The sequence below is a fragment of the Dermacentor albipictus genome, chromosome 6, assembly GCF_038994185.2.
Source record: "Dermacentor albipictus isolate Rhodes 1998 colony chromosome 6, USDA_Dalb.pri_finalv2, whole genome shotgun sequence".
In the NCBI taxonomy this organism is placed as follows: Eukaryota; Metazoa; Arthropoda; class Arachnida; order Ixodida; family Ixodidae; genus Dermacentor; species Dermacentor albipictus.
In genome coordinates this window covers 8,152,834-8,180,688 of record NC_091826.1, presented here as the reverse complement: position 1 = coordinate 8,180,688, position 27,855 = coordinate 8,152,834, and the positions used below count along the sequence as shown (strand labels likewise).

Sequence of the window (27,855 nt, the reverse complement as noted above, 5' to 3'; positions counted from 1 at the left end):
AAGTGATTATTAGCAAGTGAAAAGCTAAATCTGCAAGCTTTCTGTGATTGACGACCGAGTATGACTGGCTATATTTTTCTGACTATGTAAAATGTTGGCAATGACAACATAATAATGGAAACATTATCGCTTTTTTTAGTTCTGCAATGCAAGAACTTTTCCACAGTACCTTATGGTTAATCTGTGTCGTTACTATTATTGCTGTACTTAAACTAAGCTCTCTGGTATATCTTTCTGATATGATGCCTCCATTATGCTAAAATTCTATTAACAGAGATTTTAGACAAAACAGAAGGATGATTTCAAAGCACTTCAACAGTCAAAACCTCATAGTTCATTTATTCAGCACTTTTTGTACAGTTATGTCCAGTTGTTAGTGGCTGCATAAATGCTGTGCGAGAAAGTGAAATTTGCTAATAAAGCAGAAGCGCAGTTTGAACTAAATTGGAAGAACACTTAAAACAGGTCAGGTCAACTAATATGATTTTCCTTGAATTAGCCAGAAATACCTTGAATAATTACAAATTTTGTATGGTAGAGTGAGTGGCACATGCCCTTTCTTCTGTTTTCAAATTACAACGTAGCACACGTACTACCCCACCGAGTTTCTTGCAATGTTACTTGAAGGGAAATCTAGGGCCACTGTCTACGCAAGTTTCTTAATGGGCACTGGGCCACCGCGGGAATGCTGGAATACAGTCGACTTGTTTTGAACATGGCTTGGCCTAGAGCATGCTCATGGCTGTACAACTGAAGCTTTATTAAGGCAAAATATTCATAAAAAGCCACAATGCTCCACATAGTTTACTCACATACAGCACGACGAGTAAGCAAAGAAAATGGAAAGATACAATTCAAACATAGAGAGAGAGGTCTATGGAGCCACAAATTTGACAAGGGGACTTGTATTTGTCAAAGACAAGCCACAGCCAAGACAAGTGCCCTTTTCATAACATTTACTCCAAAGGCACCTCTTGCTCAACCACTGTAGATCATCTCCTTTGCAGTACCGTTACTGCTTTATAAAGTGTACACCATAGCATGAACACTTAGGTGCTGATATTTTTTTTTTCTTTGCATCATAATACAGAAAAGAACTGCATTTTACATGCCGTTTCAGCAGACAAGCAACTACTGCAACAGACCACTGTTCACCAGAGGTGTCTTCAATGTGTCCTGGTTATCAGAGAAAGATGCCAATCCTAAGCCCCATTCCTAGCATTCCCATGTGCACAGCAGCATTGCAGCACCATTTTTTCCCTCAAAGTAACAGCAAGAAACTCCATGTACTAGCTTTCTCAAGACATGGCTTGCAAAAAATTCAGTGACGAAGCTATGCGCTCCATAGGACACCGGAGAAAAGTGAATTGTATGTAAAAAACCAAGCCGGTATAGAAACTAGTACTTGTGAAGTCTTGCTCAACACTACAATACAAAGACAATAACTGACACTGGTATCTCCATGCATAATCATGCCATTTAAAATGTTTAATACAGACATGCGCAGCATGCAACACTGATGAGATCAAAGGCATAGCCATTATGTTACAGCCAGACGTAGAGAATAATGAATTAGTTGAATTAGTCATTCTAGCAGGTTAATTTATATGTTAGCTATGACAAGCAAATTCATTAGCACATGCTGGCATTTCATCCTTTTGCATATTCATTGCTTAGCCTTATTAGAATGTTCCAATAAAATGAGAGGACGGATAACACAGTGCTTTAGCATACTGCATGTACTGCCATGCCTCTGCTGTTACAACCTAATCTGGATGACAAGTCTGCGAGCTTGCTACACTACTGAGCAGATGTACAGCCTAGTAGGGGTGGTAACAGTAGCAGTAAAGCAATAATGTTATGCTAAAGTGTCTAAACAAACTGCGCTGACTTTACACAAAAATATGGTGCAAGAAACTCCCACACATGCCGAGTTCATAAGCACATGTAATCTTCTGCGCTATTTCAATACTGATAATGATCTCTACCGAAGACGAAATGTCTATAAAAATGACCATTTTTGTTGTAGCTTTTCAAGTCGGAGGTGCTGATATTCCGAGGATGGAAGTGTGAAGTGCCTCCATTTGAAAGCACTCTTCAGTAAAGACATGTCAGCATGTATGCACATAGTAGGGCACATATCGCTCTGTGTTTGAAGTCCCCATCCTTAGGTTAACCATGCCCAGAAGGCTTCTCAAGCCATATATCTCTGTATAGTCAACTAGTTATAAGTCAAACACTATGTACATAACAATTCAAGTTGGCTACACGCTGGGCCAGTTGATGCATGCTGCTTCTGAAACGGGAGAACCTCAGTCTTCCATTAGTTGACACACATTTCGAGGCTGTGAACAATGAAAGCACTTGCTTGGCAGTTATCTGCAAACTCCACAGCACTTTGGTGCCCACCACTAGATTCATGGTCATCTAGGTGATTATACTGTCACAGAGCTTGAACACACACAAGAAAAATGCCTCTCCCACAACAATGTAGCACTTCCAACATCAACAAACAGCTGCAGGAAAGTGCCTGGTCTTCAGATCTTTCAGCTGCACACATCATGTCCTGCTTCAACAAATACAGTGACCTTGCAAGAAACACGCTATCAACACATGAAACAGGAACTAAATGGCACTTGGCTGTTCCCACAGTATGTCTCATATAAGAGTGCTCAGAAGGTTCCCATAAAGCTATGCTTATTACGAGTTTGTGAAAAAAAGAATTGAAATTCATTTTGTGCATGCTGTAAGTAATCTTCAAACAAATACTCATTCATTCACTCTGGCTTTCACAGTTCCACTTTCAGCTAACATTTCTATGTAAAATGCCCTTCAATACATGGTCAGGCACCGATAAAGTGCCTCGTAAATTTTTCTTAGCTTGGAAATTCCACTTTCATTCCTAAATCTTAAAATAGTTCACAAACACTGTATTATTTCCACTCTTGTTACTTGCAAACGAAATTGCTCAACAAATATGCAGCAGGCCTATGTAAACTGCATAAGCCACTGCAGCACCTTCGGCCACACGTCGAAGCAAGTTGGCACACCTTAGAATTTGCAAGCCTGTTATTCCACATCAGCATCAAAGCCCTTTGCAGAATCACAACAAACATCAGTGGCAAGATTTCGGTCGATTTCCACCAATTTGGCAATGCCAAGTAGCCAGTTTGAGAGTGTGCATAGGATGCTCCAACATAACAATGCTCTAACAATGAGTTGAATTCTTGGCAAAACTTGTTGACAATTAAATAAAGTCTTACGGCCGTCCTTAAAGATGAGGTACTCTTATTGCTTTCTCCGAGCAAGCCTGTTGTTACCAAGCCTGGCAAACCCACATTCGAGAAGGTACTTCTCCACAGCAAAACGTGGCCTGCCTGCAGACAACCAGTTGGGGGTGAGCACTGCCTTCTGCCTTCTCTTTTATTTGCAACTGCTGATGGCTCCCACAGAGGCTCACCAAAGTCTTAACACAAAGGTTCGTGCCCTTCTGATGAAGTATTCTTGCCACCTCACCAGCACTGACAACACAAGCTTGAGTTCAGTGTTGCAGCCTCTCGAGGATGGACAGGGGAACACCATCCCTCGCGAGCTGCCTTGGAGGCAGAGTGGCCAGCCAGGGTGCAGCTTGCAACAGAGCCAGCCAAGAGAGTTCGAGCAAGCTGGGCACAGTGAGCCACATGGACCAGAGGCTGTTGCATCGAGACATGCCATCTACTGCTGTGACACCACCGAAGACAAACATCTGGCCACTCTCAGTCACGGCTGCCGCATGGAAGTAGACTGGGCTTGGCAGGGAGATGGGCAACCTGCACCACTGGAGAGTCGGCAGGTCTAGCCTCCACACGTCATCGAGGACCCGTGTGCCAGTATGACCACCGCACACGAAAACAGCTGTCAGGAACAAAGAGAAAAGAAACGGGGGAGATTTGTGGTTTCTATGCAAGTGCTTTTGCAACACGACAGTAAGGAATTACCAACTTTGATATCCACATGAGACAGAATGTTTGTTCCCATGGGAAGGTGAAGAGGTCAGCACATGGTAGACTGATTTAATCAGCTACTCAGTGGAGCAGACAGAAAAAGCTATGGCAGCTGGTGATAAAGACGGTGTAAGAAGTTATTGGCCTAGTACATACAGCTTGGAGTCCAGACACATGCTAAGCAGATAGTCTCGCCAAAGTCCCAACATAACCTCACTAGGCAATGGTAGCCTGTCAAGATGTGCTAAAGTGGTGACATTTTGAAGCTGTGCCTTGGCTCACAATGATCTACCTGAAAAAATTCAGTGCCAAATGGAATACAGAGATACAGAGGCAATGGGTGTGTATGCCAGACGTTCATTTCCATTACATTTTGTGCTGTACCTATCCAGGTACAAATCCATGTGGACTAGCTAAGCTGTCAATCCTTCTATGAACGGTCGTAACAGCAGGAGGCTCATGGTTATTTCCAGCAGCTCATTAAGGTGCACTGAATCTTCTGGACATAGGTGTGTGTTTCTACAGTCCTCACTCATTGGTATGCTGCATGCAGACATGTCAAGGAATTGACGCTACAGTCTTGTGCTCAACAGCTCTAAAGTTTGAATACTTGTTGCCGGGCTAGTTGGTTTATCTTATTACGCAGTGTTAAGACTATGTGTTAAGACAGTAACAATTTAAAGTTTTACTATGCGGAATAGAGCACTCAACCCTTTGCAGTCACAAGTGCTTGAACAAAATGTAGTTGCTACAGTTGGGAACTACCTATTTTGGGGTCAGGAGCTCTCATGAGAGTAAACACATAACAGCTGAATTATTTCAGGAAGCTTTCATACAGCGTACTATCTGCAGTCAGCATTACATAGATGGTAATTATTACCAAAACTGCTTTACTATGATTACTACAGCAACTGTAGCCAAAAAGCAGGCCATTCTCGGGTCATATGAAAGTGGAATACAGTATACAGTCAAACCTCGATGTATAGAACACGGATATATCGAATGATTGCGTATATCGAACACTTTATAGTCAAGAGTTCGACGAACATTCGTCTGGTGAAGTAACATGATGTTGAAGAAATTGCGGTCACTGACCAAGTCAAAGTGAAAATCACACAGACGTTTCGGGACCCGTACGGTTCCTTGATCACACTAAAAGCGGGCAAGAGCTGCAAGTCGTTTTTATGCCAAAATGTGACGTAGAGAATCCGTGTAATTGGCAGGCAGATTTCCATCAGTCTTGTTGATACTGTTGTCCATAGTTTGAATAAATAAAGATTCTAACAAGAGTCGCGTCATCGGATTCTTTTCCTTAGCTATTATAGCAGCGTTTTCCCAATCGATGGGGTGACTGCGATTATCGGCCTGTTCGGCAAGGGCGTTCCGAGGCTTTTTTCTTGTTGCAGACGTCCCTTTGGTGCTCTTTTAATATAATTAATTTGCCAGTTTCGCCGATGTAACTGAAGCTGCAGTCTGCGCATGGTCGCTTGTACAGGACACTGAGGTAATTCTTGCTTTCAGGCCAATCCTTTACGTTAACAAGCTGATTTCTCAGCTTGTTGGTTGGCATGTGTGCTATTCTAAGATATCTTGAGCATACGCAGCTAAGAGCTTCGCTAACCCCAGGCACGTATGGGACCCCAGCGCATTTCGTGAACGACTTGCCTTGAGACAGCTTGGGATGGAGGACATGAGCTTCCATTTTGTTATTAAACTTCTTGGGGTACTCGTTCCTGGATAATTCGTGACGAATTGTCTTCAGCTCGTTCTGCATTTCGTCGTCACTTGAGCAAATGCGTGTGGCCCGTGTCACGAGAGATGAGATGATGGATTTCTTGTGGCAAGCCGGCTGACATGAATTGAAGTTTAAGTACCGGCCAGTATGAGTCGCCTTGCTATGCATGGCAAATGAGAATCTCGTTCCACTTCGCCGCACGAGGATGGCAAAGAAGGGGAGGCTATTGTCACACTCGTATTCTGTAGTAAATTATATGGCCTGCTTCTGCTGAGTTGAGAAGACGCAGGAGGCATGAAGCGTCCTGCCTTCGCACAATGCAGTAGCAGTCGTCTACGTAGCAGAAGAAAACCTCTGGCGCGGGAGCGAAGTCAGCGAGGGCCTTCTGTTCAATGACCTCCATGACCAAGTTCAACTTGGTCATGGAGCAAGCTACACTGCTGCAGTACTTTTAGCCAAATAAATAAATACTTTGTGTGAGCTTCAAGTGAGTATTTACTGCACCACGATTGGGGCACGATCAGGGATCGTTGTTCGGAGCGCGCATTTGGTAGTGCCGCGCGTGATTGGTCTAGGCTGCGCCGACTTCGCGCAGCTGACGAAGTCGGCACGGCCGAGGCTAATTGCGTGCAGCGCAACCGAACGCGCGCTCCCGACGGGCAAAGTTGGCGCAGCGTAGGCCAAAAGCACGCGGTGCCACCAAAAGCGAGCTCCGAACAATGATCCCCGATCACGCCCTTGGTTCATTGATTGATTTACAGAAGTTTTTTACAGGTTTGTTACATGATTTTATATATTGAATTATAGCTCTATTGAGCTATTTCATGATCACCGCGCTGTTCGACATATCGAGGTTTGACTGTATTGCTTCTCGGAACTAAAGTCTTCAGATTCCCTGAACTCACACATGTTCTTTCTGCAATATGCTTGTGTAGAAAATGTTTGAATTCCTTCCCGTGTGTCACTAAAAAAGAGCTGTCCTCGTGTGCAGATGCTATGAAGTGCAATTGTCAATTGTAAATGTTTCTGAAAGGCGCTACAACAAATGCAAAGAAAAAGAAAACCATCGTGCACAAGCACATGTATATTGGCAGTTTCTTAACATTCGAATGGAACCAATATTGTGCTGCATGTTGGGAGGGGCCCAATACTTTACTGCAAAGGGCTAATATCATCCATTTATTTCTACAGCAGAAAGTCAGATCTCAGAACTACTGCTGCTGTACCCACTTTATAACACTGTGTCTGCTTCTTTTTTTCCCCCACCTTTATCACACTTTGATGCAAGTCGGATGACATACGAGCATGCGATCACTGATCACGACTATGCTAAGACATTTAAAAAATGAAGGGCTTCAGGAACTACACTGTAAACTTGTTTTATGAAGTAAAATGATGAGCAGCTCAATGAATCAATGCGGCAGTTGAGAAATGCTTTGACTTGTGTCCCAGAGAAGGCGACACTGCTGGCAGAAGCAAATGCCGACTTACAATTGTGGTACTGAACACTGCTGTGGCATCTCCGCTTTGGAGGGAAACCTGAAAGCATTAAAAAGGAGGGTGTGACGGATGGACAAGGAAAACATGACTCAGCTGGAAGGAGCCTCAATCTAACATTCAAAAATCATGCAGTGCTTTTATACACAGTCTGGATATGGGATAATGTACGCCCAAATGTTGAGATAGTCGCATCATATCTTCTACTTCAGAAATGAAGCTTCATAGATGAATGCAGAAGCCATACTGCTTTTTTTGTTTCATATAAAAGTACCTTTGACATTCTTGCAGGATAAGAGTATTTATCACATTCTGCAGAATTCGTTCAGTTACGTATCTATGCTTGCTCTGAAACTGCCCCTCGGAAAGTAGCAGACGCGGCACGTATTCAAGAAAGGAAACGCAAGTAAGGCAGATGACGATTGTTGTTGTGTGGCAGAGATACACCCAAAAGGGTGTAACTTTGCCTAAGAGTGCGCTCCGCTTCATTGTAGCCTTCACAGTGCAACGAATTGAAAAAGGAGCGGGAGCCCCACAAAGGGGATCACAGGCAATCTTGGATTGCTAATAACAACGCTTCTGCTGAACACGCTGAAGTACTTTTTATTGCACAGTATTTCTGAAATAATCTGTTTTAATGTCAAATGCATTTCTCGACTTCAACAAAAAGTGGTTTAGGAACCCTTAAAAGAATGTCTTCAAGTGTGCTCCTGAATTTTTTTTTCCTTTCACCCTTTTCCACTTTTATTTGTTTTTTCTCGTCATCTCACATCTACAGCTCTCATTAACGTTTACCTAGGTTGTTCCCATCAACAGTGGATCATGCTGTACAGCAAGCCAGAGCACATTGCTTAAAAATGCTTATGTAAACCAAATTACATTCTCACCATGGCGGGGATCTGGTGCTGTGAACAGGGACTCCCACCGGAGAAAGATTGTGTGAAATGCCGGCAGCTTGCGCAGGGGCAGACTGTCATGTGCCGTGCCACCTCCAAGGACTATGATCCGATCCTCGTATACAGCAAGTTCGTGACGATACCTGCAGGGAATTAGAAAGCCACAATTGACCACTTGCAGAAGTCAGAGCGCCACCTAGCACGAAAAACGGGAAGCTTGCGCCTCGCCGCTTGGTTGGAAAACATCCCGGCTCCAGCCTTGCTTTGGTACGGCGGCATCAAGTGGCGACGTTGTGTTTGCAGAGCTTCTTTCGCGTTTTGTGAAAGCGTCGACGTTCTTTGGTAGTCGCCATATATGACCTGCCTTAAATATGATTGAAGAGGACTTCATTCTCTTGCCGTTTTTGCAAATGGGACGGACAGCTGACTTCTCAGAGCGCTGGATAACGAGCGACAATGCGTGGGGTTATCTTCATGCCAACACTTCGTCCGTTTGTCAGGCACACCGCTGATGGGCTAAAAAAAAAGAGGGTTAAGTTAAGCACATAAAACTTAACGTAAACACCGTGGACCTTCCACTTGGCCTCATAGGAGCTACGTACACACCATCCATGAAGTCGGGCATCTACGTGGTTACAGCATGGTTCACAAAAGCCATTGGCGACATTGCCGGAGAGCACTGTGAATGTGTGGCCGGATGAGTGCTTTATGCCTGTCGCATTCCCCGAACTCTTAGTTGTAGCATGGAACAACAGATGTACACGTTCTAGCTTGCAAATTTGATATTCATCTCGTGCTGTTTCGCCAAACTGCTGTGTTGCATGCTTGTGGTTTACGAAGCCGTATCCCAAATTTCGCATGCGGTACATGTACGCGGTAGGTTATTCAGTTTGTTTTTGCGAGCGCTAAGGCCTCAAAGCTTACGCCAACCTATTTTATTATATGTTATATTAGCTTAAATATGGGCAGCGCGTGCGTCCGCAGGCCAGTACGCTCCCGCTTACTCGCGAGTACTCATCAAGGCAGATAGTTTGACGAATTGATTCGAAGTCATGGTGGAAGAGAGCGCAACACAACTGACATGTACGGAAAAAAAGAAGACGAGCGCAGACTCACAAATGACATGACGTACATAGACTGGCCGCATCTGTTTGTGCGCTGTTCTTCACAAATCGCTTAATCGTATTCGCATCTACTCAGGGTCACTCAGTGACGAGCGCGAAGGAAAACTGCATTCTTTATATTTTAAAGCCTCAGCGGGCCCTGCCAGCACGTCGCTGGCCTTCTGTTCAGCGTTGCAGAACTGGCAGGAGATGACAAGGGTATAGTGCCTTGAATATACTTCTAGAGTATAATTCTAGGCACTATAACAAGGGAATAGAAGTTGCCTGCATAAGCCACAGATCCTAGAATGCACTGTTAGCTGCAACGGCGTGCCGTCCGGGTTCGACCGCTTCACCGCTGCCGTCCGCAAACTTCTCCACATTAACCTTCGCGGGCGGAAATCTGAAGAAATTACTATTTACATTTTCACAATAATAGCTCGTGCAGCCGAAAGCGACTCAGTTGGCCGGCATGTCACGCCCGAGCAGCGCAGTTTGCTTTCCAACCACGGAGACGGCACTCACGAAGCGCCGCCCCGCGGCCGGTTTTTGCGCATGCGCAGTCGTACTTCTGCAAGTGGTCAATTGAAGGGGAAGATTAAGTGTAGAACCCACCATGGTAACTGCAGAGGCACGCCTATGCCATTACTCTGTGAATGGCTAGTCACTTGAGAAAGAAGAAACAATGCACTAACATTTGGTGATGAAAAAGACGTCCAAGTCAGTGGCAGTAGCATTTTGCAAGACTCCGATTCACCAACAAGCATGACACCCTCCACCACTCACTCAACACAGCTTCTTGTTGCACAGCAGTACAAAAGACGAAATGCATGTTTATTAATTCGTTCTCATTTGCCATGTCACTCTATACCAAACAAATAACTTGCACTTGTTGTCATAGAGGCAACACTGGCACCCCAAAACAAAGGTTCTGCAGTGGTGCTGTAAATTAAGCCAAAAACATTATTCTAGTAGTGCCCCAACACCATGGCTGCAATGAGATCACTGCGCTTTTGTGCTTGACCATGTTGCACTGATTCAGATGAAAACATAATACAGAGAATGCCAGAGAATCCACAATTGTTCTGCAACTCAGACACAAGGAAAGTAAATGTGCTGTTCAAAGCCAAATACATGCTAAATAAATGCAGAGCATGGCAGGAGTCATGCTGTATGGCAGTCGAAAAGTGTCATCGAAATATATTGCACAAACAAGCGAGAGACTGGCCATCTGGGACAGTTCTGGCGGAGATTTTTATAGAATTGTAACTGTAATTCAACAACCCTGCTTGCTTCTTTCGCCATTAGCTCCGGGTAGAAAGCTTTAATTCTGAGGTTTTACATGCCAAGACCATGATTTGATTATGAGGCACACCATAGTGGGAGACTCCAGATTAATGTTGACCACCAGGGGATCTTTAACATGCTCCCAATGCATTTGCATATTTCCCCTATCGAAATGTGACCGCCGTGGCTGGGCGGAAAGCTTGACAATTTCAAGTGCAAGTTTTGAACAGGTGCAAGTTGCTGCATACATTCAACTGAGTTCAATGACTGAGCACTCGTGATGTGGTCAACAGTAAACAAAGAGAAATATGTGTGTGTGAGTGCGTGTGTTTCATTTGCGCAAGTTTGTCATTGTGTTTGTTGGACAGGTATTGACTGTTATGAAACACTTACAAGCTCATAGAAAAACTCTGCCATGCATAACCCAGCAAGCCACAAAAATGGCTGCAAAAAGCACAGTGACAATGAAGCCCGCTTACCTTCGCGTAGGCTCGTATTCGCAGGAGAGACGCTTCCACGAAAGGTCATCTAGACACAATCGATGGACATCCATAGAGTATTCAAAGCCCGTTGTGCCACCAAGGACATATAGGTAGCCATTATGACAGCACATGGCCTGGAACAAAATGGGATCACAGGCCACATATTACCACAAACACTGTGGTGGAACAGAAGAGACACAACTAGCAACGCTGAAATGCACCGACATGTCTATCAGAAAAAGCAGCATGTGGTCTTGTTAAATGTTCACAGTTTCACAGCCGCTGGTTAAAAAAAAGGTGCAGCCTGCCACGTGTATCGAAAATGGTGTAATCTGCCTAGGCACCACCACTTCGGGACTGTTGTCTGGGGTCAGCATAGAAATGCGTCCCATCCCCACCGGCTAGTGCCGTTCAGCCCAGCCAAGCGGCCGAAAATAGAACTACGGCTGTCACATTAGCTTTCATTACAGCCCCCGACGTGGCAAGCCGCGCCTTTTCTTTTTTTTTTAAGTCTAGCAGCCATGACAGTCTTAAGCATCTACTGTGTGAACCAGGAAAGCGGTGATCCTAACAAAATGCACAAGTTAAGCTTATCAGATAGCCAGCACCATAATAAAAAACTGAATGCAGTAGATATGCTACCACAGGCTAAAATAAAATCTCACAAAAGTTCTAAGATTTTCTGTGAACTTTCATGCACTGCGAATTTCACTGCAACAACGCACAGGTACATGTATATTTTTAATGTTTCACATAGATGAGGAGAACAGAGGTGCGCAGCAAGCTAGCTCTGATAATTTTTGTCCCACATATTCTGAGACCCACTAAGTAACGAGTACCAGAGCAGGAAGGTCCGTGTCATACTAGCACTTATATTTTTCCTGGTAAGACAGGAGTATCCGTTTGCATGCGCTCACACAATGTTGCACTCCACCTGGTAGAGGCTGCCTCTGAGTGGACTTTCCGAAACCCTGGCACAACTTCGAGCATACCTGTCCGTACTGTTCGTAGGGGATGTCACCACTGGTTGGCACATGGTCCCAGTGGTGGCTGCGCAGATTGAGTGCGAAAAGCCGGTTGGAAATTCGCTCCCCAAAGGGAACACCCGTGCCTCCATACACCAGCATCTTGTCGTGGTGCAGTAGAGCTGGTCAGGACATGGCAGAGAAAAAAATTAATTACTTGCTGCCTCTGCCTGCATCATTTAGAATGCAAAGGCATGTTTATAAGAAAGCAATAGGGTCTTGTGAAAGGAAAAGGTTCGCCAATGCAAATAAAACAGCACAAGTGCTATCCATATTATATAAGAAAAAGAAAATACAATACAGCAACAAGCAGTGAAATAAAAGCCACAATTCTTTACAGCTACTACTGTATAAAGATCTTCGATACACTGATCGAATACCAAGCAATTGTGTCACCTGAAGTTCACATGTAAAAGATGACACTAGCTTCTAGCTACATATATTTACATTTAGGCATACCACAGACAATGACACCAACGTGTCCTAGAGTGATATTGCGCTTCATTATTGGCTAAGAGAAAGGCTGTGGTGCAGGTGAGCTATTAGTATGCTCATTTGACAAAACAGATGAGCCAGAAAAAGTTTAAATGGTATTGGCTTATATGTAACATTGTTCTACAAATACTGCTCATAGAATATATTGTGCAGATTGAAAAGTTCTAAGAAAAAGGTAATTGGTTAGGTGCATGAACAATCATGCCTAGTTTTGGAGCTAGTCTTGTTTATTATGCCCATCAAGCCACAGTTTACAGGGGAATATCGCCATCAGTAAGACTTGTCAGGATCCAAACACCTAAAGGCAGTAGGGGAGTGAAGCTTGCTGTTCGTGGATGTGCACTCACAACCAATATATGCTATTGTTAGACCAGTCACTTGCTCCTGTGCTAGCATTATTGTAGTGAAAGACTGAAGGTATAATGGTCAGCTACCTATGTTACTGGCTTTCCAATATAAAAAGCGGAGCTGTAAACAGAGTCTGCATGCATATACCTCACAAGTGCAACATTTGAGGTTATTCTGGCCGAAGTGTGTTCAATTGTATTTAACTTCTTGACTTGGTTGTGACGGAATATTTCTGAATGTAGCTGCTCCTTGAGTCCTTTCCTTTTTTTCCTTTCTTTTTAGATAGGCGTATTGTGCGCCTGTTTCCACAAGTAACATCATTTGTATGCTGCAACACATTTACAATGCACAAGTACGTAATTTGTATGCTTTTTGTCAGCTACGCGAAAGTGAAATGCACATCTTGTCAATGATAAGATCACACTGGGTCTGAGGTACGTGGATCTAGTTCTCGCAGTGGCTGCAGCACGTCTTCATTGGCGTTCTGATCGTTTGGTGTTTCGTCGGACGCTGTAATTGGCAATTGTCGCACGGCTGTCACTGCATGCATGCGCAGCCACAGTGACTCACCCGCGTGTGAGGCAAGCTCCGTCGGCACAACCCCCGTCATGAAAAGGTTCGTCCACCGCTTGGTGTACGAGTTGAACCTCCATAGCTGTCAAGAGATTAAACCAGAGCATAAACGAGTGAAACGGTTAAGCTGCACTGTAAACAAAGCCATCACACAAGCGTCATTTTGAAATTTCTACACGAATTTCCTCACATCGCACACCTAGTCCCTATATAAAGCAGGCCTACAGAATACTTGCACATTGCGAAGCTACAGGCTAACGAAGCTCCGCAGGGAACAGCGCAATCAAAGTGCCACTTGACACGACAGTCCGTAAAGCGCAAAGATAAAAGCGCAACGCGCATACTCACTTCCTTGAATAAGGCACTGCTGGGATCTTCACCCGCGTTGTCAGGGTTGTAACCTCCGAAAGCGTAGACGCTAGCACCGCTGGCAACTATTCTGTGACCACTGCGAGGTTTGGGCACGATGGGACCTGCACGGAGCAGATGCGCGACACGGCATGATCGAAATGCAGCCCCTAGCGTGGCCGAAGGAATCACCGATGCATGCTGCGATCGTACGTACCTCGAGCGAGAACAAAAGCAAGATATCTCACCTTTGGGTTCGACGACGTCGATGACTAGCGAACGGAAACAGAAACTCTCCGCCATGACGGTCACTCCATGTGGTTGTGGCGGCGTCTGTAAATGCTGCTGCTGCTGCGCCGCCTTTCGCGGCTACAATCAGCTGGGCGAGCGTGGGCACGGTGGAGGTGCAGGGGGGTGGGCGCTTCTTGGTTTCCTACAACACCACTACCACACTGAGCCACTTCAAGCGCAAAGTGGTTCATAAACTACCACAAAAACAGACCAGATTTACAACTTACAAGTCGTTTTGCCATCTGTTAGCAAAAAAGTACATTAATAATTTGAATACTTTACAAAAATATATGTATTATGTTTTAGGCAAACATTTATAGAGCCCGCCATTAAGTGCTAATTCCTAAATGTTAGTCCCACAAAATGATTAAATTTAGGCAGGGGAAGTAAAACTGCTTTTATATGTCTATAAACAAAGCTTTGCGTTTTCTCGTACATTGAAACAAATTCAAAACACGCACAATGGCAAAAGGAAAACGTTAAATCCCTTAAAACTCAGCAGAATTGACGTTACAAATTTAGTTATTGGATTATTTCGGGACTATTGTTTTTTTTTTCAATTTGTGGAGCTAACATTACACCAAAAAGTGCCCAAATTACGTCACGTGGTTTGTGAGACGTATTGTTTCCGTCGGGTACGTAACGGTGGTAACGATTCTCCATGGTAACGATCATGGAGGAAGGAAAGACTCCTCCATGGTAGAGTGTACTAGAAAGGTTGTTCTAGTACACTCTACCCATGGTATGGTGGCTAGAGGGCCATACCCATGGTAACGATGGATAAAGTTCCTCCATGTCGGAAAATCTAGAATCGTGGTCCGTGATCTCGACGCAGACGTTCACGTGTTGAGCCGACGCTAATAACGTCCTGATAATTCGCACCGGTGCGCACTGGCGCTCCTCGGGGCAGCTTTTTGGTTGCCCCAAGGCTGCCCAAGGCGTACCAGAAAAATCGGCGGAGCGCCGCTTTGCAATCCCAGCAGGCATTGCGTGTCGTGCGCGTTGCAGACGACGCGGACTCGACTGGCAGAGCGACAGCAAAGAAACTAGCGCGCCTTAAATTTTTGGAAGCCGTTTTTTTTTTTACAAGTTCGTCTGATGACAGCGATGACGAAGTCTTTATGAACTTGGCAACCAGTTGAGGCGGTAATGAAACGCCGAAAGTGCGCAATATTGTGGGAGGAGGTGTCAAGTGTTTCAATGACAGCGACGTGAGTAATTGTAATTTTTAATAGCGCCGAATTACTTTGATTTCTGTGTGGTGCTGTTTATATTTCATGGAATGGTGTCTGGTGTAGCGCAGCAAAACACGGACACAGGAAGAGACGACATAATGACCAACAAACAAGCCCATATCCCCACCCTCGTTGTTTATTTCAGTTACGAAAACACTTTCGAGTGTCCAGGGAGGTGTGCTATAACATTATAGCGGAGTACGAAAACTCTCAGTTCTATCCAAAGCAAGCTGGACAAGGACGATGCCCTGAAGAAAGTGCAGAAGAGCATGTGCTTTCGTTCTTGTGGTGAGTGGTCTGCTACAGATATATTTAATTGTGTCTAAGCGATAAGCTGCGCAATGTCGTGCAGGTTTGCTGGAAATCAAACTTCTGGAAGGGCCGCTGCCGTGCTGTTTGGCATGGCGTGCTGTTTGGGGCGTATCTTGTCCCACAACGATAATCGTCATCCGTGTTGCCCGCGTTTCCTTTCTTTAACGCTGCGAGCCCGGTACTTTCCAGTCACGGACGGCATGCGCGTTATCAGTGTGACGCAGCATTCTCGACAGGAAAGTAACGAGCGCCGAGTTTTCAGGAAAGGAAACGCAAGCAAGGCAGATGACGATTATTGTTGTGGGACAAATATACACCCCAAAGGGTGCAACCGTTTTAAGAGTGTAAAAAGATGTTTACACCCTTTGGGTTGTATTTTGTCCCCAAGGGATAGTCGTCATCATCTGTCTTGCCCGCATTTCCTTTATTTAGCGCGACGTAATGATCATGATATTAGCAATATTACTTTTGATTTTGCTAGCACCATCTCTCGGTTATAAATTTTAGTTCACGACGTCACCACCACGACCTACTGGAACTCCAGACCTTCACGGATATCCGGTTTCTATGGGAGCCACTTGCGCCCACTCAAATTCAACCATTGGCCGTTGGGTTCGCCTTTATAACCTGTTCGTCTGGCACCAGCGACCTGTTCGTCTAGCAGCTAGCAATGCAGGCAATCAAATTAAAGCTTCAAGCATGGGCAGAGAATAATGGCATTTTGGGAGAGCTTCAGAATGGCTTCAGGATGGGTAGGCGTTTGGATGATAACTTGTTTGTTCTTACTCAGTGTATTGAAATACCAAAGTAGAAAGCAGACCGTTGTATGTGGCTTTTTTAGACATTACAGGAGCTTATGACAACGTAGACCGCAACATTCTGTGGGATATTCTGCAAGGGAAGGCTTAGGTGACGATTGTCTACAGCTTTTGAGAGAGATTTACCTAGATAATACCGTTTGCGTTGAATGGGAAGGGATTAGGAGCTAGGAGAAAGTTCATATCAACAAGGGATTGCAGGCAGGGGTGCCCTTTATCCCCGCTGCTGTTTATGATGCACATGGTGAGGATGGAGAGATCGCTAGAAGGAAGTTTTATCGGGTTTAATATCTCATACAAACAGGAGGGAACAGTAGTAGAGCAGCAGCTCCCAGGTTTATTTTATGCGAACGAGATTGTGTTGCTAGCTAACAAGCAAAGTGATTTGCAATGTCTGGCTAATATCTGTGGACAGGAAGGCAACAATTTAGGTTTGAAATTTAGTGTTAGAAAATCAGATGTTATGGTATTTAACGAAAACAGTGAACAGACAGTGGAGATACAGGGCCAGGAAATACCTCGGGTAACAGAATATAAATACCTTGGTATATGGATAAACGAGGGCAATATATATATGGAAACACAGGTAAAAACAATAACAGTGAAGGGGAAGAGAAATGCAGCCATAATGAAGCACAGAGCGCTATGGCGGTACGATAGGTACGAAGTTACGATAGTACGAAGTATGATAGGCACTCGGCTCCAAAATTTGACTGCCCGAACTTTAAAAAATGTCGGAGCGTGTAGTCCGCTGCTCCCTAAAATAGCGTTAAATACCCGCTCATATATTGCCCTTTGCAGGCAGTAGCAAATCGCGCAGATCTTGTACACTAAGTCACATTCTTTATAGAGTTCGTAAAGTACACAGCAGTTTCATTGTATACGTTGTCAAATTCGTTTATGCGCTTTTTAGAAACTTGAAACCAGCGTAATGTTTGACGACAGAACGATTACTACTCATTTTAACTCTTAAAGGTTGTCCGTGGATGCGTCGTGAGTTCAAAAAGAATTACGCATACAGCTTCACCGCGTACGTATCTTTCGCATCACTGTTATGCTGCCGCGGTACCACGCAGAAAAGCGAGCTTTACAGTTTGAGAAGAGTTCCGTGACACAATTTAAGGACTGCAGTGAAGCACGTTTTAAAGCACTGGGATCGCGTTTGCAAGCTTTCTACTGAGCTAGACATTCAACGACATTAAAGACAAGACATGCTCAGCTTTCCTTGAAACAGACTCGATCAACCTATTGCACATATCGGGCGGAGGACTTACTCGTGAATACTTTTACCACATAATCTGCCTTTCTCTACGGCACACAGCAGTAAATCCTTACGTTTTCTACGACATTAGGCTATCTGTAATCAACTCAATAAAGCTAGATTATCCTATGAATCTTTTAAAACAATTTTTCCAGTGCCTTACTGAGGCTAGGAAAGGGAAATTTATGTCGTCGATCTAGCATTGCAGCTGCCACCTATGCTCGTTGTTTATATTTCTTGCACCTCTCTCCTCCTCTAGTTTCACTATTCAAACGCAAAGCATTCGCAAATTTCTGTTTTCTTTTTATATTTGTGAATTTGTTCATTCACCGCCAATACAAGCGCTTTGTGCCTGCCGAAATGGCAGCACGAGCGCTGAACAGATCGCAAAAGCAGACGACAGCGAATAGGTTATAACTAGCGCCACTCTGCTCGTACGTTCTGACCCTAGCCGCAAACTGGGCGAACTAGACCAGGCGTGCTGGAGCAGGGAGATCTGTGCAGGTCTGGCGTTCAGTATGTCGTAGGCACCACTACCCTTATTTTCGTTGCACTGTGGAAGGTGCAGTTTCCCTTGTCTAATTTGATCGATATCAGTGATGTGTCAGTGATATCAGCTGTGCCTGTCTGTGGGCACCGCCGTGGTTGACCGGCCAGTCGACTGTGGTAGCGTTTTGACAGCTTGGTTTCTCGGCATTCTGAGCGACGTGTAGTTCGCGTTGGGATCCGCGAGCACAGCTGTCAACAGAAACGATAATTCGCCCGCCCCGCCCGACAACTGCTGTAGTGGTCGTTGGTTCGTTAGCGGCGAACGACCACCGGAGCGCTTGAAGCCGCAGCCCCGCGATGTCGGACTCTTCCAGTGACCTGGCGATTCCCGATGTCAACCAGTGCATATACACAGCGTGCTACTGCGAAGAGAACGTATGGAAACTGTGCGAGTTTACGCGGGCTTGTCAGCCAGAGTTGCTGCCCTACTGTTTCGTCGCCTTCGTGTCCAACCGCCGCCAAGCCGTGCCTATCTGGTGTCAGAAAAGCAGTTCGCGCGCTGACGGCATGTCAGTGTGGGACTACCACGTCATCTTTTTGTACAGCCCGCCACCAGGCCGCCGCAGACCCTGCCTCATCTACGACTTGGACACGACGTTGCGCTTTCCCGAGGAGTTCGACGCGTATGTGCGAGAAGCGTTCAGGCCGCACGCAGCCATCAACCCCGAATTCGCGCAAATGTTCCGCGTCGTAGGCGCGGCCGAGTTTCTGGACAAGTTCGCATCGGATCGCTCTCGCATGCGAAGTGCCGACGGCTCATGGCTGAAGCCGCCTCCACCTTATCCATGCATCCAGACGAACTCGTGTGATAACAACATCGATGACTTCATTAGCGTCGACGAAGCAGTCGGCATAGGGAAGGTGTACACGTTAGCGCAGTTCGTGCAGCGGTTTTCGTAGACGCATGTCGGTGACGCGGAACAGCGGGCGTTGTTTTTGCGTGTCTGTAGATCGAACAAAACCGTTTACTTTACATTTGATTTTATGTGTGGGAAGTGCCCTTGAGACTTTCAATACTGCGTCACCCAAAAGAAACATTTTTTATCTCGTTTTCTGAATGTGTTATCGGAGTCCTGACTCGGGTGTTATCTTGGCAGTTGGTGGCCGTGTGCCGCCATCGTGCGTATGTCTGAGGGCAATGGACGCGAATGGACGTCTGCTGCAGTGCTCGCTCCGAGAATCTAATTTACAAACCGAATTCGCTCAACGCACGTTTGAGAGCAGCACAATACCATTGCGTAAACGCTCCGTCACGTGGCTTTTTTCATATTTCGCGGGCTTTCTTTGCAATCCCCCCCCTCCCCAGAAAAAAAAAAGGAATGCGTGAGTCGTATCGTAAAGACAACTAGATCGGTGGTTTTTGAAGGTGATCTACAAGTCTGCGTATCATACTTGGGGTCCCCAGCCGATAATTGAGAAGTTGGATTATTAAAGGGACACTAAAGTGAAAAATGATTTCTTCTTCATCAGTAAATTACCTTTCTTCAACACCGAAAACACCACTCTTACAACGATAAGACGTTTGGTAAGCCAGAAAAAGCGCAAGAACGAAATACGGGTGGCGACGCCTACTTAAGTTCCCGCACCTGGGGGCTGTGACGTCTTGGATATCGATGGTATCTTCTAGGGCCTACTAATTATATATAGCGGTACAGATTGACTACATTGCGTTCTAAAGGAACCAGATATTAAACATGGCAAGTTTCCGGAACCTTTGTTCCGCCGACGCGGCCCAAATGCGAAAACATACTTTGGAATCTCTGACGTCACGATGGGGTTTCGGCGCGAAATTCAAATACTGATACTTGGACCTTCATTTTCTCATCTAATATTCAAACTAAATTATTGAAATGACTGCCTGCAGAGTTCTGAAACAATGGTTCATTAATCTAAACTGCTTTATTGTTTCCCTTTAGTGTCCCTTTAAACTTAATTCGTAAGTTATGGGGAAAAGAAAAAAATGTCTGAGTTACTATAGACTATTGCGAATAGTATGCGTTCGGTTCAATTCGCTTTCGACGCGCCTTTAATTTTAAAATTCTTGGCTCATGTTACGTGGGACACCCTGTATGTGTCATGCACGGAGAACGGTTCGAAGTTTGCCTATATATGTGCGGAGGAACATTGTAAAAATAGAGATGTTTTATTTTTCTGCCATCGAGTACCGACGCTGTTCTGTTTGAACAAATGTCCTTCTTTTTTTTTTTTTGGTTGGAAACTTGAGTGTCACCGCACATAGTTGCGTGCTAATTTCAGCGACAAACACACGCGCGCGCACACGCACACACGCGCGCACACACAGAGAAGTCGCGTAGTGGGGAATAAAAAAGATAACGCTCGTCGAGGTTGTAGAATTTGCACAATAACACGGGAGAAGAGAGAGAACTCGTGCCGCACGCAGAGGCGCACTGTGTTCTGCTCGACATACCAATAGATAGGATGGCTTTCGATGGCGCGTAGCCACTGCGGGGGAGTGGCCAAGATTTACCACAAATATCAATCTGCTAAACCGTTTCACCTTCCTGCTGGAAACGCCGAGGCTTGCTCTGTTCAAGGAAACTGGGCGACTTGCCTGGGACTTGTATTCATGAAGTGCGCCACTGTGCAAACGTTGGCTCCATCCATTCGCTTGTTCGTCCTATGTTGACCACCTCAAGACTCTACCTGTGACACCTTGCCTTGTTTTGATTCTGAAGTGCATAAATGTAAAAAAAAAGAGGAGTCGAGCGAGCACCGAACGGTAAATGCGGCAAGCGATGGATTGATTTTCAAGCACTGCGCGTAGTGATTGCAGAAAGCCTGTGCTCCGAGGCTGTCTTTCCCTCTGGGTGGTTTGGGGCGAAGAACGATTGTTTCTGTTCATGTTCCTGATAGCGCTTGCATCCGGTCGCTCAATTTCAAGCACCTGAAATGCGCCCAAAAGTACAGTGCCTTAACGGGTATTCTAGCATTCATCCGCCATCGGAAAGTGGCCGTATATGTGCAGGAACCAAAGCCCCGACCTTGTTCTCAGCATTATTCGACACAGACATTGGACAACCGCGGGAGTTATGAAATAACGTGATCGTACACCGAAAACACATCATGTTCATTTACAATATCGTTTCACTCGCCAAAGCATGCTGTGACTGCTAGCTGAACCACGATTTTATGATCTTTGATTTCACGAAATCTTCGTTTAATGAATACATGGTGATTTTCACGTTTAGATATTTAGGGGGTTCGGTGCGTTTGTAATTTCCGGACAACGAAATTACTTCAATTTCCATCAACATGCTTACGTTGTTGTTGATGGACTCGAGGCATTTATCCTGGGTGGGGATGCGCGACTGTCATGCGTCCCCTGATAAGTCGTTTTCCCCGCATGTATCGCGTCTCTTGTAATCTGGCTTCCCCGCGTAGCTTAGTGTCGGCGGCGGTCGGTCTGGTTACAGCGCATTACAAGAGATGGCTCGAGTGTGGCGCTCCTAGCGCCACCTAACGGCAAGGTTGGTCAGGTAGGCGCGACATGGAGCTACACGGAGGACGAAAACTCCAGGAGAGGCCCTGACGTGACTCTTTGTGAAGCTAAAGTGAAGCCGAGGTTGGCGTTGCTCATGGCGTTGCTCCGTGTAATAACGACAGAAATACGGCCAGAGAAACATGTTCGTTGGAAAGGAACAAAGAAACCGAAACGCTGATGGAACAGGGAGATACGAGAAGCGATCGCAGAACGACAGAAAGCATCTCGAGAGCACAGGCAGGCAAAGAAGGCGCACTTGCCGCAGGATGAAGTAACCAGTAAATGGGAAATATACCGGGAGAAAAAGTCTATGGTTCAAATACTGGTGCAAGCAAAATTAAAAGCTGAAAATGAACATTGGTTGTCAGAAATACGAAGAAAAAGAAGGCCGCACCTAGAATATTTTGGAACCACACTAAATTATTAGGCAGGAAGTCAACAACATATCATGGACGAAGATGAAAACAGACTGGAAGGAGAAGCGGCAATAAATTACATACGAAAAATAACAGCCGAATCTTTCCAAGGCAATGAAGAGGTTGTACTTGAAGAAAAAAAAAAAGCATGAAAGAGACCCAAGTGGAAAAGGACCTCGTGCTGGCAAATTTCAACTGGAAGAAAGCGGAAGAGAAAATTCGTAAGCGCACAGCCACAGGGCTAGATGAGGTTCCCGTTAGGCTGATTAATGAACTAGGACCAAAAAGTAAGGAAGCTTTGGTGAAAGCAGTGGAACATACTTTAAAGGATAGACGAATACCAGACAGTTGGCGACAAAGTAGAATGACTTTAATTTATAAAGGCAAGGGGGAGAAAGATAGAATTCACTCGTATAGACCGTTGACCATTACATCGGTAATATACAGGCTAGCAATGCAGACAATCAAATTAAAGCTTCAAGCTTGGGCAGAGAATAATGGCATTTTGGGAGAACTCCAGAATGGCTTCACAATAGGTAGGCGTTTGGATGATAAATTATTTGTTCTTACTCAGTGTATTGAAATATCCAGAGTAGAAAGGAGACCGTTGTATGTGGCCTTTTTAGACATTACAGGTGCCTACGACAACGTAGACCGCAATATTTTGTGGGATATTCTGAAAAGGGAAGGCTTAGGTGACGACTGTCTACAGCTTTCGAGAGAGATTTACCTAGAAAATACCGTTTGCGTTGAATGGGAAGGGATGAGAAGCGAGGAGAAAGTTCATATCAACAAGGGACTGAGACAGGGGTGCCCTTTATCCCCGCTGCTGTTTATGATGTACATGGTGAGGATGGAGAGGGCGCTAGAAGGAAGTAATATCGGGTTTAATCTCTCATACAAAAAGGCGGGTACAGTAGTAGAGCAGCAACTACCAGGTTTATTTTATGCGGACGACATTGTGTTGCTAGCTAACAAGCAAAGTGATTTGCAACGTCTGGCTAATATCTGTGGACAGGAAGGCAACAATTTAGGTTTTATATTTAGTGCTAGAAAGTCAGGTGTTATGATATTCAATGAAAACAGTGAACAGACAGTGGAGATACAGGGCCAGGAAATACCTCGGGTAACAGAATATAAATACCTTGGTATATGGATAAACGAGGGCAATAGATATATGGAAACACAGGAAAAAACAATAACAGTGAAGGGGAAGAGAAATGCAGCCATAATGAAGCACAGAGCGCTATGGGGATACAATAGGTACGAGATCCTCCGAGGTATGTGGAAAGGTGTAATGGTTCCAGGACTTACTTTTGGAAATGCGGTTGTTTGCTTTAAATCAGGAGTACAATAAGGACTCGATGGGAATCAAAGGTCAGTGGGTCGCCTCGCATTGGGCGCTCACGGGAAGACTACAAATGAAGCTGTGCAGGGTGATATGGGCTGGACTAGTTTTGAAGTGAGGGAAGCTCGCAGTAAAATTGAGTATGAAGAACGCCTGAGGAATATGGAAGAAAGTAAATGGGCTGGGAGAGTCTTCAGGTATCTGTACAGAAAAAACATTGATTCACAGTGGAGGAAAAGAACTAGGAAGCTTACCAGCAAGTATGTGGCCTGTAGGGTGGGCAACACAGCAACAAAGACGGTCAAGCGGAAAGTTAGAGAAGCTGAATTAATCTCATGGGTGGCGGCAATGGAAAAGAAACCTGCCATGAGTAACTACTTGAGAGGAAAAAACGAAATCGGGAAAGAAACAACTTATGATAACTCGAAGGAAGCTCATTACTTTTCGAAGCGAGATCGGGATGCCTTAGAAAACGCACCTATAAAGCGAGATATAAGAAGGAAGAAGAAGCATGTGCTTGCTGCGGTGAAGCTATAGGGAAACTATGGAGCATGTTTTATTAGAATGTGAAGACGTCTACCCAGCGGTAGATTTAGGCACCACTGGCCTCCTTGAAGCCCTTGGGTTCAGCGGGAGCAGTGGAAAAGTAAACATGTCCGCAATAGACATTAGTAAGAGGCGATAGGAGGACTGGTGGAAGAAAAGTAGGGAAACGACAAAAAACGGAGACGTACAAAAGCACAGCAATAGGGGATCAGAAAATTTGGGTGTGAAAGTTCATAGTGTTTATTTTTTTATTTTTTATTGTTTAGGTAGGACATTAGGCAGTATAATAGCAAGAGCTTGGTGGCGCAACCCACCGCCCCGTTCCAAAGGGGACGCTCATAACATCCGTCCATCCATCCTCCATCCATCGGGCCAGCTCTCCTCTCTTGTTTACCTTTCTCGCGAAACCACGCCGCGCAACCGGGCTGCTCGGACGCTCGCGCTCCGCAGCAATACTTACAAAATAATCCAATCGCGATGTCTCAATGCATTACCGTTGGCGAAGTCATGTTGAAAGAAGTTCACAATGAAGTTCGCGAATTGGGCCGTGAGGTCGAATCGGCTGCTTTTACCGGCTTTTATGAAAATGAACATGCTTTATCAGGCCAGTCAAATGAGCTGTTCTCATCAACCGCGGGTACCGGCCGCTGCCCAGTTCTTGCGCGATTTAAAAAAAAGGTCACCTTTATCGCTGCCTTCTAGTTGCTTTTCTCTGCTTGGACCTCCTGGGGCTTTCAGACAGTCTTGGGAGCTAGACGTCTGGCGATACGAAAAAAATGCACGCATTCTTACTGCACTGCAAGAGCGCACTGGAGACACGTACGACGCACCGACCCATTTGGAGCTTATGAGCACAAACACATTCTCGCTTGAGGAATCTTCGTGCTTTATTGAACAAACTTCGGGTGGCCGCGCATCACTACGACAGCGCGCTGGCGAGGAGGCAGAATGTAATTTCTGACTCCGCGTTTAGATTCATTGACTGCGGCCTGAGGTGCCTTCTTACCACGCTAAGTGTAGTATCACGGAACCAAAGTTTTGCGATAGCCGGCGCACGGTGCAGAACAGTACGCGCGTAGAACCGGCCTACGTGCGACCACGGAACAGCCGTTTGATGTGTTCGCAGTCGTACGTTCTGGGGAGCCAATTGCCGACTCTTGTACCGCATCCGCTAACCTTCATTTCCCTGCGTTTCTCGCGCGTACAGATAAGATATGCCTGCGGTAGCGAGGATGATTCGTTCCTTAAGTCAAAGCAGCCGCTTCTTTCCCATCTTCCAGGATGAAGCGTCGGCTGGCAGGCGCACGGTGCCGAGGGCAGCAAAATGCTCATATTCTGCGTAACGCTCTATCAGCACGTGTATTGAGGTAAAGCTGTGCAGGTGTGCGTGAACCTCGAACGCGCTCTGCTTAGAAGACTTCACGCTGTCGCGAGTACTGCGAGAAACAAGCAACAATTAAACAACTTGTGTTTTAATATGCACAAAAGCAAGTTGTTACTGAACATGAACTATACATTCATAACCTACGTCTACGTGTCGCAAATGCACCTTTGCGCTGTCAAAAGCAGGAATCTCTGACCTGCAAGGTGTTCATTGTACAGATTCTGAAACTCATCGGTTTCGGCCTGCGATGGCACCTTAGCATAATTCCGCCAAAGAGGGCAAAATTTCCCACGGATATTCCTTCGTCTGTTGTCATTGCCGTGGCTCGGTACATTGCGTACAGCGTTGCATGCGCGTTCATTTCAAGGACTTTAGTTCCTCCTGTCTCACCTGACCACAGCAACATCCGCGAGAGCACGGTTCAGATAACGCAGCGCAACAAAACACGGAGACCAACGCAAACCTGCCCGCACGGCGCCTTTGCCATGGTACGAAACCTACGGAGCAACACGTGTGAGCGAGCAGAACCATAACAAGGTATACTTTGTGGCACAGAACACATTTCTTGAAAAGGGACAGTAAGGAAGACAGTGAAGCGCCAAACTACCAACTATTTAATGACAGCCTGAAGAAACGTATAGAAGAAAAGACAACTTCCGCTCATGTGCAGGAAGCCAAGGTGTGACAGAACAACATGGTCATGATAACATACTTTCGATAGAGCACATTTCTGCGGAATATAATACGATAGATGTATCGCTGACACAATCAGACCCTTTTTTTAAAATATAAAACGCTTCCAACAACTCCCTTGTAGTTTGGTCCCTACTTTTGCCAAGAGTTAATACTTGTTCAAAGCATGGCGCACAACGACAGGCTTTACAATGCGCAGGAAGATGCGTCTTGTCACACTTACCGATACTATTAGCGTGCTCCCCGTGCTCCCTCAGTCTGTCATTAATACAACATCCCGTTTGTCCGACGTATGACTTGCCGTAATCTAGGGGTATCTCGTAGATCACCCGTTCGCCACAATGTATACCAAGGAAATCTAAGCACCAAAATGCCCAAGAAGAAGTCCTTTTGGAATCATAACAAAGCCGCCATTGTGGCCCGAAAGGCGTGGCCGCTACGGCAAAGAAATAAAAAAACTGCGAAAAAGGAGAACCTACTACGTAATTTCCTCCACACTTTTCTCCTAGCGCGTGGAGGGTGTAGGGCCTCTCCTCAGTTTCCTTCCTCCATGGGGAGTAGCCTCTTCTTTGGCTCCGGCCGGGTCGGCATGCGGCGCGGACGTTCCGCGCGTGCGCCGATCAACGAGACCGTCTCGCGAGGCCTACACCGGGATGGACGAACACGATCGTTCGAACGCGCCACCGTTCGCTTGACCGTAGGCGCGAACGACCAGGCGTTGATGTACAGCATGGGGCTAACATATTCGCTCGCTATCAGGTCGCGGTGAGTCGGAGTTCCGCGATTTGTCGCGCGCCCATCGGTACGTTTTGTGGATATATAGAAACTCGGCTAGCAGGTGCAAAGTCTATGAAGGTGCAATAAATGACCTTGTGATTGTTTGCACTACTGTGTTGTTCGTTTATCCTATGAGCACGGATGAGAACATCACACCTGAACGCTACTTTTCCCCCTCTGTCGATCTCCGGATTACCCTGTAGTACCGAGTCAGAGTCAAGCAGGAAGGTGGCGAGCCGCATTAGCTTAAGCTCAACTGAATCTTTAAGTAGGTCAGTTTTAAAACATATATAGTACGAGTATTTGTCCCGGCGGCTCCGTTGTTTCAATGACGCTGCTTCGCCATTTATTCATTCCTTCATCGATGATACTACGTGGCAGTTGTCCATTCTGTTGTCTCGCAGACGCTGTTGCGCGCTCTCTGCTCGTTGTACAGTCGCATCTATCCAGATGTTTACACAATGCAAAGCGCGCGAGGCGGCTCGCGCCGACCTCGACTGCATTATCTGGGAGTGTATAGTGCAATAACATACACCATTAAACAATGCACCAACCCTATATTTAAAATCACCACGTCCGAGCAGTGGGAGGCTGTGCTCGTCAGCGCATGCCCGGATGGTCGACTCTGGGCCGTCCGGCTGGCCGACGGCGCCGCGCGCCAATACTCAAGGTCCGGCCGCCGCCTGTGGAAGGGGGCGCCGGTGGGGCTAGTCTCCCGGCACCCCGCCTCCCCTGACCTCAGCAAGGACATTTACTAAAGTTCTGTATCTCTCTCTCTTTCTTCAGAGGCTGCATTACCGGCAGATGACAAAGGCGTGTCCACGGGAGGGGGGACACCGCGCGCGTGATTCCCTCACCCCCACTGAACCTCTTTGTGTACTAGGATACTTGGCATAAAACAAAGTGCGACGACACCTGCCTGCCCGTCAATGCCGCAACCGATTTCAAGGT

General features: G+C 45.8%; 2 protein-coding genes and 1 long non-coding RNA gene across 3 annotated transcripts; 2 read left to right on the top strand and 1 right to left on the bottom strand.

The window, feature by feature from the left end:
- Positions 1-311: 311 nt before the first annotated feature.
- On the bottom strand, positions 312-14,210 carry slim (scruin like at the midline). The gene is made up of 8 exons (XM_065424865.2): positions 14,021-14,210; positions 13,773-13,897; positions 13,422-13,506; positions 11,976-12,130; positions 10,981-11,117; positions 8,103-8,254; positions 7,210-7,257; positions 312-3,894 (listed from the first exon to the last, which is right to left on the bottom strand). The coding sequence occupies exons 1-8, from the start codon at positions 14,073-14,075 to the stop codon at positions 3,542-3,544; spliced, it is 1,110 nt and encodes a 369-aa protein (XP_065280937.1). The 5' UTR covers positions 14,076-14,210; the 3' UTR covers positions 312-3,541.
- A 664-nt stretch (positions 14,211-14,874) lies between these two features.
- LOC135896463 (uncharacterized) lies at positions 14,875-27,847 on the top strand. Its single transcript, XR_010562712.2, has 3 exons — positions 14,875-15,274; positions 15,444-15,586; positions 27,691-27,847. It is a non-coding gene; the product is annotated as an uncharacterized lncRNA (long non-coding RNA).
- On the top strand, positions 18,217-19,292 carry tun (N-terminal glutamine amidase tungus). Its single transcript, XM_065424815.2, has one exon. It carries the CDS (start codon positions 18,536-18,538, stop codon positions 19,136-19,138), a length of 603 nt encoding a protein of 200 aa, XP_065280887.1. The 5' UTR covers positions 18,217-18,535; the 3' UTR covers positions 19,139-19,292.
- Positions 27,848-27,855: the final 8 nt, after the last annotated feature.

What these genes read in the sequence shown, in the direction of transcription:
- tun (XM_065424815.2), top strand. Translation starts at nt 18,536, where the DNA reads ATGTCGGACTCTTCCAGTGACCTGGCGATTCCCGATGTCAACCAGTGC.
- slim (XM_065424865.2), bottom strand. Translation starts at nt 14,075, where the DNA reads ATGGCGGAGAGTTTCTGTTTCCGTTCGCTAGTCATCGACGTCGTCGAA. An exon ending in GCAGTGCCTTATTCAAGGAA is followed by an intron (nt 13,507 to 13,772) that starts GTGAGTATGCGC and finishes ATCTCTTGACAG; the next exon opens with CTATGGAGGTTCAACTCGTA. An exon ending in GGAGCTTGCCTCACACGCGG is followed by an intron (nt 12,131 to 13,421) that starts GTGAGTCACTGT and finishes TGTCCTGACCAG; the next exon opens with CTCTACTGCACCACGACAAG.